Source organism: Doryrhamphus excisus, chromosome 14, assembly GCF_030265055.1.
Source record: "Doryrhamphus excisus isolate RoL2022-K1 chromosome 14, RoL_Dexc_1.0, whole genome shotgun sequence".
Taxonomy (NCBI): Eukaryota; Metazoa; Chordata; class Actinopteri; order Syngnathiformes; family Syngnathidae; genus Doryrhamphus; species Doryrhamphus excisus.
This window is the reverse complement of record NC_080479.1, coordinates 2,289,461-2,302,752: the sequence shown is the minus strand read 5'-3', so window position 1 is coordinate 2,302,752 and position 13,292 is coordinate 2,289,461. Positions and strand designations below refer to the sequence as shown.

The window sequence follows — 13,292 nt, the reverse complement described above, 5'->3', positions numbered from 1 at the left end:
GGGAGGAAACCGGAGTACCTTGAGAATGTCACCTTCCCAAGGTGAGAACAGGGAGAACATGCAAACTCTACACAGAGATGGAATCGAGCTGTGTGGCCTGCGCGGTAACCACTCGCCAGCCGTGCAGCCCCTACAGCTACATTTCTACTTTGTAAATGCAGCCCAGTTTCTGCTGTGGTAACCATGGTGACGCCAGATGCTCCTTCACACGACATGACGAAGCAGGGAGAGAAGTGGGGAGCGACTTCATGTGGTGTATCTTGACAAGCGTTGGGAAAGAGCTGAATGTTTTGACACCACTTATGGTATGTGTAGTAATACCAGTAGTATGTAGTCTAATATGTTGGAACATACCTTCATATGATAGGACTTGCTGTTCTATTGTGGTGATTTCATGTGGTGATGCCCACTAAGCTAAATAACGTTGCCAAGCCGATGTTGTGTGATGGATTGAGTGTTGGCATGAATTGTGTCGTTTAGTCGTATCAATACAGTAGTGCAATTGACTCATCGGAAGTTCTCCATTTCTATTTCATAGATACAATTTCATAGATAAATGATTGGAGCAGAAGCTGCCACATTCTTGCTAGCTAGTGCTTAAACACAACAGGAATGAACGTGTGTGTCATGATGGCATAAATGGCTAAGCACACAGCATGATGGCATAAATGGCTAAGCACACAGCTGCAACAATGCCAAGTATATCACAGTAAAAGTATCACATTGTCATACAGGCAAATGACCCGGAGACCCGGGGGTGAGGTGGGGGGTGGGGGGGTTAACTGACCAGTGTAGTGCAAGTCTTAGCTGCCATGGGCACCAAGTCTTTGGGGACGCTCATTGACTACGGCCAGTTGAGCAACATCTGGAACGTCCTCTCCAACAACACTTGATAATATTATTACATATTATTTTGAACATATCGATTGGTTTAATTGATTTTTATTTTGACTAAAATCCAAATATTTCTCTTTTTTTATTAAGCCTGACTTCAGCCTTTTTTCCCATGAATTATTAGCAAAACTCAAGGTAGGTTTAATATAAATCTTTGCGATGATCACATTTTATCATGTCATGTTATTATTCATTAAACTTTATTCAGTTTTTAGCTTTAACCCCTGCCCTGGTTGTTCCTTTTGACAGACAGGAGGGGGTAGATACTTTATATCTCCAAGGGGAACCCAATAGAAGAAGAAGCTGTACTAAACAGCATCAAATCATCAAGAGCTCATCCTGACCTGCTTGCTACGGCCAGTATGAATATTGCTATTGCGCCACCCAGTGGACGCAATGAGGACAGCACGTTTGGCACCCTGTGTTAACCCCCCATCGGGGTGCTTGATCCTATTGGATTAATTACTAGGCTTATGCTGTAATTCCATTCTTCTTTTATTGTCATCTTATTCTAGTCATACCTGTGACTGGTGTGTCTGTGAAATCATGTTCCTGTCAATCATAGAGTATGCGTGTCTGGACTGGAGGATGACTTGTAGCCCCTGGAGACGTGCTACTGGGGTGTGGATCTGCTGCCACATCAGTGACCAGGGTCAGAAAATACCGCGGCCCTTCCACAGAAAAGCCCAAAAAGCACAGGAAATTTTGTGGACAGAAGAAATTTGAACTAAGGAGAAGAAGAGTCCTGGACGTAGTGCTGCAGGAAGTGGTCCAACGTAAAAACCTTCCCCCATCCCACGCTGGGATCCATGCTGATGAAGTCATCCAGGTTCATGAGGGAGTCTGTGGGGAGCAGCACACGGATCACTCGCCTACCAGGCCTTTCCCACTCATCAACTCTGACCTGTGGTACAGATGGGGGGGTACGGTGGGGGCGGCATCTTCCAGGACCCGTCGTCATTCTTCATGTGTGACCGATCCGAGGCGAAGTTCAACAGGAAGCAGTTGGCGGGGACCACACGCAACTTCCTGTGCAACAACAGCGATAGTGACAAGATCACGTGCTGCGGGGGCTACCCGCGGTGTGGGGGCTACCTGCGGTACGCGGCCTGAATGCCGTGGTCCGTGCGTAGGGCGTGCTTGGCGTACAGCTCCAGGCTGCAGGGAAAGGGCATCGTCGAGTCCAGATCGTACACCACAGAACCAGACCCGCCGCAGATGTGAAGCAGAAGCACGTGGTAATCCTACATGACACAGACATGACACTTTCGACCCGGCCTGGAGACCACATCACCACATGAAGGTTGGCACCTACCCAAACCACAGGCTGGTCTCCACATGCGCACTTCTGCTTCCACAGTGGAATCTGATGGATGGCCATCATCTTATTGCTCATCTCATTCCTCTCCAACAACACTCCGCCCCTTCCCGGTGTCTTTTTTTGGCACATTTGTCACCCTTCACCGTTTCACCTCATCAAACAAACGGCCGTGTTGGTCAAGGACAACACGACTCAACCCTTGATGCAAAGCTGTGCAAACCACAACTGAGAGGAACGGACATCGATCAGCGTGGAAAAGGTTCTAAACCCATCTCAACGCTTTGGGACTCCAGCCAACCACAGGGAGAGCTAGAGCTGGGCGATATGGACCAAAAACTCATATCTCGATATATTCAGGTTGAATATAGATGTACAATATTATTCCATAAAGTGAGTTTAGACAAAATCAAAGCCAAAGATGCATGTCAAGTTGCTCTATTCAAATAAATACTTACTGTTGTTTTTACAGCTTCATGCAAGATGCACATTAAAAAAGGTTCTTGTATAACAATAGCGGCTAATATAAAGTGGGCCATTCCCTTTTCCTCATATTGGAGTTTTAAGGTGATGAAAATTATGTTTAATGGTCTGCATTGGAAGTACCTCCATATTACTGAGTTACTGCTTACGCCTTGATGACTTTTCCATTGCAGACACCATAGCCTGTTTGCTAGCCTCCGGGCTTCTGCTCCGCCCCTTCTCCCTCCTGCATGATGGCACGAGGGAGATACAGCTCAAATCCAGTCTATACCGATCAACAATATGGTTAGGGATATCATGCTTACAGTAAATATGGATACATCGCCCAGCACCAGTGACAGTCAAAAGATGGAAGAGTGGTGAACCTCTCGGGAGCGGTTGGCCAACCAAAATGACCCCAAGCCCAGCCACGACTCATCCGAGAGGTCACAAAGACCCCACAACAACATCCAAACAAGTGCAGGTCTCACTGGTCTCAGTAAAGGTCAGTGTTCATGACTCCATCATAAGAAAGAAACTGGGCAAAAAGCACTGAAGAAAAACAACATTAAAACATCTTGACGATCCCCAAGACCTTTGGGGAAATGCTCTGTGGTTGAACTTTCCATCTGGCATTTGAGAAAAAGAAGTGTCAAAGACAGTGGTGGTAGTCTGATGGTCTGCTGTGATCAATGGAAGCATGAATTGTGCTGAAGGAGAATTGTGGGGCCATCTGTTGGTGACCTCAAGCTGAAAGCAACTCGGCTTGTGCAGCAGGACCATGATCCAAAACACAGCAAGTCCACCAAAGCAGATGAAGACTTTGTCCTGACCTCAATCCTACTGAGATGCTGTGGCATGACCTTCAAAATGCCTTCATGCTGGAAAAGCCTCCAATGTGGCTGAATGACAACAATGAGACTCATTGCAAGTTATCACCAAGGCTTGATTGCACTTGTTGCTGCTAAGGGGGGCCGAACAACTTATTTAGCAGGGACATGGAGCTTTGTGTTGGTTCCTCCCCTCAGCATAAAAGTTTCATTTACTCAGTGCATCAAGTGTTGATTTGTGTTGTGGGGGACTACTAACTACATTTGGATGATGATCTGAAACATTGAAGTGTGACAAACATGCAAAAAGGAAGAAATCACCGCTGTCCCAACCCCCCATGAACCGTTTGAACCGAAAGTTGCCTGGCCGGATATGTAGTGTACTCTCACCGTTCTGTTGTCATTTGAGATGAAAACCACAAAGATTTCTTCTAGAGGTGCAATTCCTTCCTTCCCGATCAACTCACAAAGTTTCCAAACATTTTCTTCACTGCAAACACAATATACAAGAACAGGCTCAACATTGGTCTATTTTTAAAATATACCTCAGCAATACATTTCTTACCAAATGTACGTGAACGTCGCACATGAACGCATCGTCTAGCTAAATACCATCCATCCATCCAAGCGAACGTGCATGTTTTTGGAATGTGGGAGGAAAGCGGAGAAAAGCCACGCATGCACGGGGAAACATGTAAACTCCACACAGAGATGCCCAAGCGGAGATTCCAACCCAGGTCTTCCCATCCCCTGACTGTGTGGTCGACATGCCAACCAATCGTCCACCGTGCGGCCCAAGCTAAATACGTATCTGTGTATGTACGTGAACGTCGCACATGAACGCGTAGTCTCAGTGTCAGGTGTGCCGTGAGCAATTATCCAATATCATTAAAAAAAATAACATTTGTTAATCATTTTCTGCAAATATTATGTCGTTGCAGAGTGTCTGTGGTGTAAAGACTGGCAGAGCAATGTAATATTGGTCCGTGTGGCAACACGTAGCTGATGGCCTCGTTCCTCCATTAGACTTAGTGATGCACGTGAGAGGTCTAGCGAAACGAGTATCTTTTTAAAAGTACGTAACAGTCTCCGAGGTATATTTCGGATTCAGAGTACATGAATACGTCCATGCAGTCTATATTTAGAGCTAAACATATGTGAAGGTGACAAACACAACACTTGGTTCTAAGTGAACAAGGTGGTGTTTACCAGTAACAGCTGGTATAGTCACACTTGTCTTGACTCGGTGTGATGACGTCTTCCTTCATTCTGTAGCAGTCATGTGACATGCGCAGCAGGGACGGCTGGAAGGGTCGACTTCTAGAGCGAGACGAGTTCCCAAATGGTTTCTTCTTTAGCACACTCAGTGCGGCGATTCCGTCATTGTATTGGAAACACCCGGAAAATCGGATTTGTTCCACTCCTTATTTATGTACAGTGGAAACAGCGATCACACACAAATTGAGTGGTAATCCCGAATAATCAAATCTTAATCGACCATCCACATAAAATGTCTTGTGACCGACGCCGTAGATTTTCCCAATATGGCAGCCGATCTACGCATGCGCAGTATCGATAGTTCTAAACTTCCTTTATCGTCATTGCACAAAAACACAGCAGTGAACTTCTGGCTCCCGTATAATACCAGAGATAAAAGAAGATAAACAATAATAATAATGTAGAGAATAAATAGATGACACCGAATATAAACAATATAATGTAAAGCACAAAAAGTAGATTGCACAAATAATTTGGTTTGTTATAGTGTAACAATTGAATATATAATTTCACTTCAATATAAATCACAATTCATAATTCCTCCCATCAGTTGTTCAAGAAACTGAATAAACAAAGTGCTCTCATTATTTTAAGCTTGCAGATGTATGTTGGCCTAGCTTGACATATTGATTCCTTTTTACCCTCTGATTCCATACCTTTCTTGTTTCTTTGGAAATATATTGTGACTCTTTGTATCAAATACTTGAGTTCACAAACACTACAGCTGCACACACTGCGATCCATGGAGGTTCAAATGTTAGCGCTGTCCCTGTCATTCATTCTTCTTTATACATTTTCCCAGTCTGTTGTTGAAGGCTATTCAACGATTCTAGAAAATTGCGACATATTAGTGAATGGATGTTTACTTCCAGTTTGATAATTAGTACTGCTTTAGCCATTTTCATTTGCTTTGGAAATATACCAGTGTGAAATGCTAAGTTCTCTCATAAATGACCTATAATTCCCACGTCCATTCCAAGACAGTCCGTTGACGTTTTTGCAGTATGGCTATTGGCAATCTGGAGGGTTTTTTTGGGCGTCAGCAGTGAGGAACATGGCGTTAGGATTTGCATCTATAGTTTCCTCCCCTATTGCTGTTGACAGGCAAGTTTGGGCTAATATTTAGCAACATTTCAACCACCTGTGTGGCATTTGCATGTATGAGCAGTATAGTCCAGGTTGCTGAGAAACACGCATGGTGTTTGTACTGTACATGCGCTTTACCTGGTGACCACCACACTATCTCACACAAAGAGCCTGTGAAAGCATGCAGTGAAAGTCTTTTGGAACACACAGTAAAAACGTCATCGAAGACAAGTCAAATGAAAAGAAAAGCTTGAAGACCCACCTTGAATGGGAACGGCTCCTCTGACTGGAGATGCTGTGCATCGGACATGTTCAGCGTCCATCTTCTTCAGGATAGAGCCAGCACAGCCGTGACCCGACCGAGGACAAACCGTGTAGAAAAGTAGGCTGTGTATTGGCCACACATTGATTCCTCTCCAAGACCACTACACATAATTCCTAGCCTTGTTCTTTCACTTCATGTCTGCTGATGCCTAAAGGTAAGATTTGAGTGCTGTGGTGCGTATCTGTGGTACCATGGACAACAGGTCTATCTGTATTCATTTTGTTTATTAGAAAAAGTCATCCATGATTGACAGGCTGCTATGTGAACAGTCGGATGGTGGCATCAGCGCCAGACGAGAAGATCCAAGGTTGTGTGGGGTGAAAGGTCACATCTAGAACACCAAGGTCATGAGTGATCACATGACCTTTCAGAACCTTGACTGGAACAATGAGGGGATTCTGCAGCAGGTCACTGAGAGATGACAGGAGGATTTAGAGTGTGCGCGTGTGTGCATGTGTGTGCGTGTGTGTGCGTGTGTGTGCGTGTGTGTGCGTGTGTGTGCGTGTGTGTGCGTGTGTGTGCGTGTGTGTGCGTGTTGAATTACTTGTATACGGTTCCATGGCAGACGATCACTGAGCCATCGTCAGATGCTGAGGCAAATAGCGGGTAAAGTCTGTGGTACGCCACGCTCCTCACTGCCTTCTTGTGATGTCTGCAGACAGGAAGTGACAGCAACAATCAGTACTTCCTGAGAAGTCTGTAAGACTGAGAAGTCTTGTGGTTGCGTACCGTAGCATCTTATAGGGTTTGGTTGAGAGGTCCAGGTCAAACCAGCTCAGTCGGCAGTCGTAACTTGCACAGATCACATGATCACCTGTGAGGAAACACACAGGTGAGATAGAAATCCAGCCCCAGCTGTTCCATGATGTTCTCTTCATCTGTCACTTGTCCATCAAAAGTAACTGAAGGATCTGGAAGCAAACCGCAGCTAAGCAATGATAACGTTTGTCCAACATGAGACCTTCCTGCTGTTTTCTGTTATTTGAGGACATTAAAGTAAAAGCACGTGGGGGGTAGGCATTCCGCCCCCGCCTCAATGAATCATGTACATGTAAGTAAATCCTTCAACATGCCTGGCTTTGCCAACGTGTGAGAGAGAACTTTCTTGTGGCCAGATTGAGATGAACTAAGAGTGACGTTTATTTGGAAGGTGTTTTCTCTCCTACTAGCTTCTGCTCCTTTCCTGCAGGAGGTCTTACAGCATATATGCAAATGAGTAAATAATCTCACCTCCAGGATGGACAGCCATGCTGGAGATCCACTTGGAGTTGGCCTGGAGTTTCTTGCTCATCTCTTGCTTGACCAGATTGTAGATGCGGATGGAGCGCTGGGTTGCCACAAAGAAGTACGGCCGGATGGGGTGGAATGATACGCACTGAACCAGGCCTTTGTTGCGTCTGAAGGGGTTCTGGCTCCGTCTTCTGCTGAGCTGGTGGATAAACACCTGCTGATGGCTGGAGTGGTCCGGCATCACGGCCGCTAGGTAGTCACCCTTGGTGTGCCACACCACCTGCTGGACAGGCTGGAGAATGCAAGAGTGATGACTCTGGAAGGAATTTCATACGTCAGCACTTAATAGGATCAGCTTCACACTTTGGGATGTTGGATCTTGAGGCGGATGCCGTGGTTATGCTCCTCCTTTTCCGAGTGCACCCAGGTAACAGGCCCCGCTACATCTGTAGGAACCGCCTCCTGCTGACCGGCAAGGAGACGTTCCGAGGCCGAGACCACCTCTCTGTCCGCTAAGGAGGGAGACAGGATGAACACCAGCGATTCCCTGCAGGTCAGAGATGGGCTGAGTAGATAAAAGACGGGTGGATGTGAAAGACGAGCGCATGGTGCTTGCTTACAGGGCGACAGCCAGCAGACACACAGACGGGTTGGGATTCCAGCACACGGTCTTCACTGCTCTGCCCACCTGGACCACCTTGACACAGCGAGACGAACTGACCTCCCAGAACCGGACAGAACCGTCATCACTCCCTGAAAGACAAATTCGGCTCACTTTGGGCCCCTGCACTACACCTAAGCCACACTCCCACATTACCTGAAGCCAGCCACTGTCCTGATGGAGAAACACTGATGGAACGAACCAAACTGCTGTGACCTTCATAAACCTGAACAAGTACATAAACATGTGACTGTAATGTGTGTCTGTGTGTCTGTGTGTCTGTCTGTGTGTACCAGGGACTGAGTGGTAGGGAAGGGCTGGAGGTCCTTGGGTTTAGGAAGCTTTGGAATCAGATCTTCTGGATTGACGTTGACCTGCAGAGTAACGATGGCGTAAGCAAGCGTGTTGTTTTAAGGTGATGAAGATGTCTTACCCTCATCTTCCTCTGGCGAGGGCACAGGTAAAGGTCCAGGCAACGCTCAAATCTCTCATGGATGAAACGAGGAAAGGCTGGCACCTGACGGAGGCTGGAGAACTTTCTGGGAACAAAGGGCAACTTCCTGTCTGAGGGATCCTGCTGCTCCCACAGAGATTGCTGCAGGGAAGGAGAGGATGATGATCATGTGACCTGGCAGCTAACCACACCCGGGTGACATACCTCTTCATCGGTGAACAGGTACTCTGGTGGAGGGTTGTAGGACTCCTGGTGGCCAGGCAGAGGGGTTTTAGGGGCAGGGAGGTGCATTCTGTGTCGGGCCAGGAGAGAAGAGTCTTCATTGCCCCAGAGGTCATAGTAGTGGCCTCTGCTGTCATCCTTCCCCTGGCGAGGCTTGATCCAGCCCATCTTGATGGCATGGACTAGTTTGGAGACCTGGTAGCAGACAGATGGAGTCACACGACAGCCAAAGATACAGATGGTGGAGGAGCAGGAGGAGGAGGAACCTTACTTTCTCCTTCTCAATGAGTGACGGGATGAAGCTGCGTTTGTCTGCTGGTCTGTTGGTCACGGGATGAAGCATCACGTCTTTAGTGAAGAAATCCACCCAAGGCTGAGGAGCACCAGCGCATCTTAGCTTCAACACTTGACAACTACTACACTTCCAGTCGGGGCCGCAGCCACAGCAGAGGACGCCTCACCTGGTACTCATCAAAGCTGACATCTCCAAACTGTCCTCGCTGCAGCCGCTTCACCAGCTCCACCTGCTCATCTGACAGGATGATGTCACTTCCGGTCTGCTTGTCAGTGACGGTTCTCCTGCACATCAGCTTCACGTCAGCATGCTTTCACGCCGCCTTCAAAGTCCAACATTAACACCTCACCAGTAGTCCGGGTTGTCCATCTTCTCCAAGAACTCATCTAGCTCGTCCTTGTTCCTGATTGGCTTGTAAATCTTCTTCCCGTCTAAATCGTAGCCAATGTGAGGGAAGTCTTTGTACCACTCCATGGGAATGTTCCCCACTGTGTTCCTGATATCCTGTAGGAACCAGCAACAGCAAGTTAGGGTGATCTGCTACTCATAAGTAGCCATCATCCACAATACGTATGTGTTTGTGTTCAAAAGATATAAAAACAGGTCAGAAGCTCCAAGAAGCTTTTCCATCCATGCAATGAGCATGTACTAACAGGCGCATTGATGATAACACGTCGTACTTGGAATATCTTAGTACTTCCTTCCTGGGTGCATCGATTTCACATAGCAACATAGAAAGGAACTAGCCTCCAAAACCAAAGGTAGCGTTACCTTTGGCCAGTGTGTGCCCAAGCTAGTCGCTAGCCGGCTAGTATCTAGCTGCTGTGGTGTGGCCAGGTGCCACTACGCCAGGAACATGTTTCTTGGGCGTACCAATGTTGATAATAAAGCCAATGTGCTTCGTATGCAGCTCACAAGATGGCTTTTAAGGCGTGCATTCCCAGCTGCCTCCATCATCTTCAGAAGGCACAAAAACATGTGCAAGTCTCACTTAAGGACTTTAAAGAATGACTGTAATCAACTCGGATTTACTTTGAAACCAAAAAATATAAGAACCCATCATGTTATATGGCGATCCATTCTATGAAATGATTATGAACAGTAACACAGACGGAGATATCATCCAGGTTATTAATACTATTTGCCACCAGTAACATGAATAAAGTAGGTAAGTATTCAACCATGTCCAAATAAAAATGGACTGACTTCTTCATCTGATGAGTCGTGGTCATATTCCTCTGTTCGTCCACTGTCTCCATCCTTCAAGTTGTCATCCTGCAAGTGGAAATCGTAAGATGCCAGAAAGGTTCTCCAGGATAACGGTGACTGATGAATCCTACCTGTGCTTCATCATCATCATCATCATCATCATCATCACTGTCGCTCCCTGAATCCTGGAGGCCGGAGTAGACGCTGTCCTCGCTGTCCGAGTCTCCTCTGTCAGACAGCTTCTCGTTGATGCTGAACATCTAGGACATGACAGTACACAATAGCACCCGGAAGTGGCAGCTGCCATTCACACTGCATCCACTAGGTGGCCCACATGTGGCGGCTTGTTTACATTCTGAGTGACATTTTCATGAAGAAAGCAAGGTGGCGTATGGTTGTAGCTCGACTGAAGCCTTCCAAAGTCATTGTCCTTGTGTAAGACAATATCTGCAACATGCCGAAAAAGCAGGACAAGGTTCATTGGAGCTGGTAAAGCATGGCGGGAACTTGAATGTAATGGCTCATTCTCTTCTCTAGCCAAGTATTAAAGAAGTTAGTTGCGTTTGTTTCGACAATGAATCAAGACAAAAGCTGTGATCCAAGATTTGTCAACTCTGTGGAGAAAGACACGTTGCATGTTGAACTTTTACACCCAGCTACTTGAACTAGACTGCTGTGATCCATTTGTTAAATTGTCGTCTTTGTCTGCCATTTTGTTCCGCTCACCCTCCCCCCCAAAGTCTGCAATACTAATCTCATTGAAAATCACCAGTGTGTCATTGCTTCATTCACACCACTTCTGACTCAAGACCCGTTGCTGCTGTATTTGGTCAGATAGCCTACACATAGCCCTAAAATAACCGTACTAAAGTAACAGTACTTAGGCTGTGAACATCTCTCTGAAAAGTCAAGAGTAGCCATTTACATCTTCAGATGAAAAGGTGTGAAATTTGTCATGTTTATGCCTCACACTAAGCACATAGCTAGCTAGCACAGCAATGTATACAATCAGCATATTCCACCAGTTACCATCATATCCAAGTGATCCATATTGATTGAAGTCTCCTAAACACGTATTTGCCACCATCACCTTTGAATGGTACTTAGAGACGATAGTGTATTAGTATCCTATACAGTACCCAATTCCTTTTTTTGTTTTTTTTGTCAGGTGTCCACCCGCTGTACTAGCAAGTGTGGGCAACATTTGGGGATGAGTACCGCCTCAGTACGGATGGGAGCATGCAGACACTACGTAGCACTTTTAGTGCAGGTGGAACTTTCCTTGCGGGTGGGGCTGCCTCGGGCTATGGATGACGTTTGAGCCGTGCTTGAAACAGGCGCACACTGATATCACAGTGATTTTTTAATCTCCTCTCCAGTCACTAAAGAGGGGGTCGGCTGCATGTGCTTCAGAAGGCAGCGGATGTGGCTGGAGGGCCCAGCAGAGGTGGATAAAGCTGCTATCCATTCAGGTTTACAGTGAATAATGTGAGAAGACAACAAATGAATGCATTGTTGTTGATGTATTGTTCAATATGGATGACGCAGATATGATGGTAACAATAGATTGGTGAAATATGCTGATTGTATACATTGCTGTGATGGATGATGGCTAGCTAGCTGTGCTGAGTGCCAGGCACATACTACATGACAAATATCACACCCTCATTTTCTTCCCTGGACCTGATCTAAACAGGTAAATGGCTACTGCTGACATTTGAGATAAACTGTGTAGTAGGCTAGTCCGTGGGTATCCAAGCAACGGGGACCAAAGGCACGTTTTTCCGAATAAAATCTGTTCTAACTCATTTAGTTTTTCGACTAGAGAAGTGAAGGAGGTATGAATTTAAATCAGATACAATTCATCCCAGTCTTGATTTGACACATTCCAAATTGTTGGAACATTGCTGGATTATTTGCCAACGTTTGAGACCACCGGTAGGCTCGACTAGGACGACTGTGTCTGAGCTAGTCCACATTACCCCATCTCCCTCTTGCTCGACGTCCCGCTTCCTTTTCTCCTTCTTCTTCTTTTGGGTCCTTTCGGGAACTGCGTTCATCTCGCCAGAGTCTGCACTTTTCCGCGTGTCCTCCATTTCACGCCACTCGTGGAAGAGGTGCTGTTGTTTCTTCTTCGTGGGTTTCTTCTTCTTCTCCTCCTCCTTCTTCTGTCGTTTATTGGCGGTTGGCAAGCAATTGTGGTGTGCATTACCGCCATCTTCTGGTAAGGCGTGTGGCTGAAGACCCTAAAAAACACCAAAGTCAACATTCATTCATTCATTCATTCATTTTCTACCGCTTACGAGGGGGTGCTGGAGCCTATCCCAGCTGTCTTTGGGCGAGATGCAGGGTACACCCTGGATTGGTCGCCAGCCAATCACAGGGCACATATAGACAAACAACAATTCACACTCACATTCATACCTATGGACAATTTGGAGTCACCAATTAACCTAGCATGTTTTTGGAATGTGGGAGGAAACTGGAGTACCCGGAGAAAACCCACACATGCACAGAGAGAACATGCAAACTCCACACAGAGATGACCGAGGGTGGGATTGAACTCGGGTCTCCTAGCTGTGAGGCCTGAGAGCTAACCACTCCAATAATCCAAAATAAATTCAAATCACAATGATATAATATTCATGCTAACAATTGCAAAAGCAAATCCCTTCATCTAAAGCTGTTTTCCTGAAGAACTTTGTATTTCCCTAAAGCCTACATGATTGGACTCTAGCCCCAGAATATCCTCAACTGTCAATCTACTACTTTGTTTTCTTTTTTGTCTTTCATGTTTATATTAACTACAAAGAATGAATATATGCTCTACATTCCCTATTTTATGACAATATTCCCACAGACCTGTCCTGTGTTTTCCCATCTACATATCCTACCCTATTTTAGGGAGCTGCTTGGATGTCCGTGCCATAATATATTTTTCTTTCCCATTTCTGCTACTTTCCTTTACTGCTTTACTACTCCATCTCTTTCTACTTTTGGTTCTCTATACCACTTATCGAGACACTTT

The 13,292-nt window shown here is 46.0% G+C and overlaps 2 protein-coding genes across 5 annotated transcripts; both read right to left on the bottom strand.

Annotated features, from left to right (window-relative positions):
• Window positions 1-1,371: 1,371 nt before the first annotated feature.
• LOC131101996 (protein N-terminal glutamine amidohydrolase-like) lies at window positions 1,372-5,054 on the bottom strand. 4 transcript variants are annotated; one of them, XM_058047445.1, is made up of 6 exons: window positions 4,714-5,054; window positions 3,895-3,994; window positions 2,210-2,260; window positions 1,990-2,138; window positions 1,799-1,923; window positions 1,372-1,737 (listed from the first exon to the last, which is right to left on the bottom strand). In XM_058047445.1, exons 1-6 carry the CDS (start codon window positions 4,791-4,793, stop codon window positions 1,622-1,624), a joined length of 621 nt encoding a protein of 206 aa, XP_057903428.1. In that variant the 5' UTR covers window positions 4,794-5,054; the 3' UTR covers window positions 1,372-1,621. The 4 variants fall into 4 exon arrangements, with proteins under 4 accessions (XP_057903428.1, XP_057903429.1, XP_057903430.1 ...); XM_058047446.1 differs by lacking the exon at window positions 4,714-5,054 and adding an exon at window positions 4,070-4,672; XM_058047447.1 differs by lacking the exon at window positions 2,210-2,260.
• Window positions 5,055-6,400: 1,346 nt separating this feature from the next.
• On the bottom strand, window positions 6,401-12,443 carry LOC131101978 (ribosome biogenesis protein bop1-like). The gene is made up of 16 exons (XM_058047414.1): window positions 12,247-12,443; window positions 10,396-10,524; window positions 10,262-10,330; window positions 9,405-9,559; window positions 9,222-9,339; window positions 9,032-9,133; window positions 8,743-8,955; window positions 8,518-8,679; window positions 8,378-8,458; window positions 8,241-8,310; window positions 8,044-8,176; window positions 7,787-7,970; window positions 7,424-7,715; window positions 6,923-7,007; window positions 6,738-6,845; window positions 6,401-6,604 (listed from the first exon to the last, which is right to left on the bottom strand). The coding sequence occupies exons 1-16, from the start codon at window positions 12,358-12,360 to the stop codon at window positions 6,451-6,453; spliced, it is 2,169 nt and encodes a 722-aa protein (XP_057903397.1). The 5' UTR covers window positions 12,361-12,443; the 3' UTR covers window positions 6,401-6,450.
• Between the last annotated feature and the right edge of the window lie 849 nt (window positions 12,444-13,292).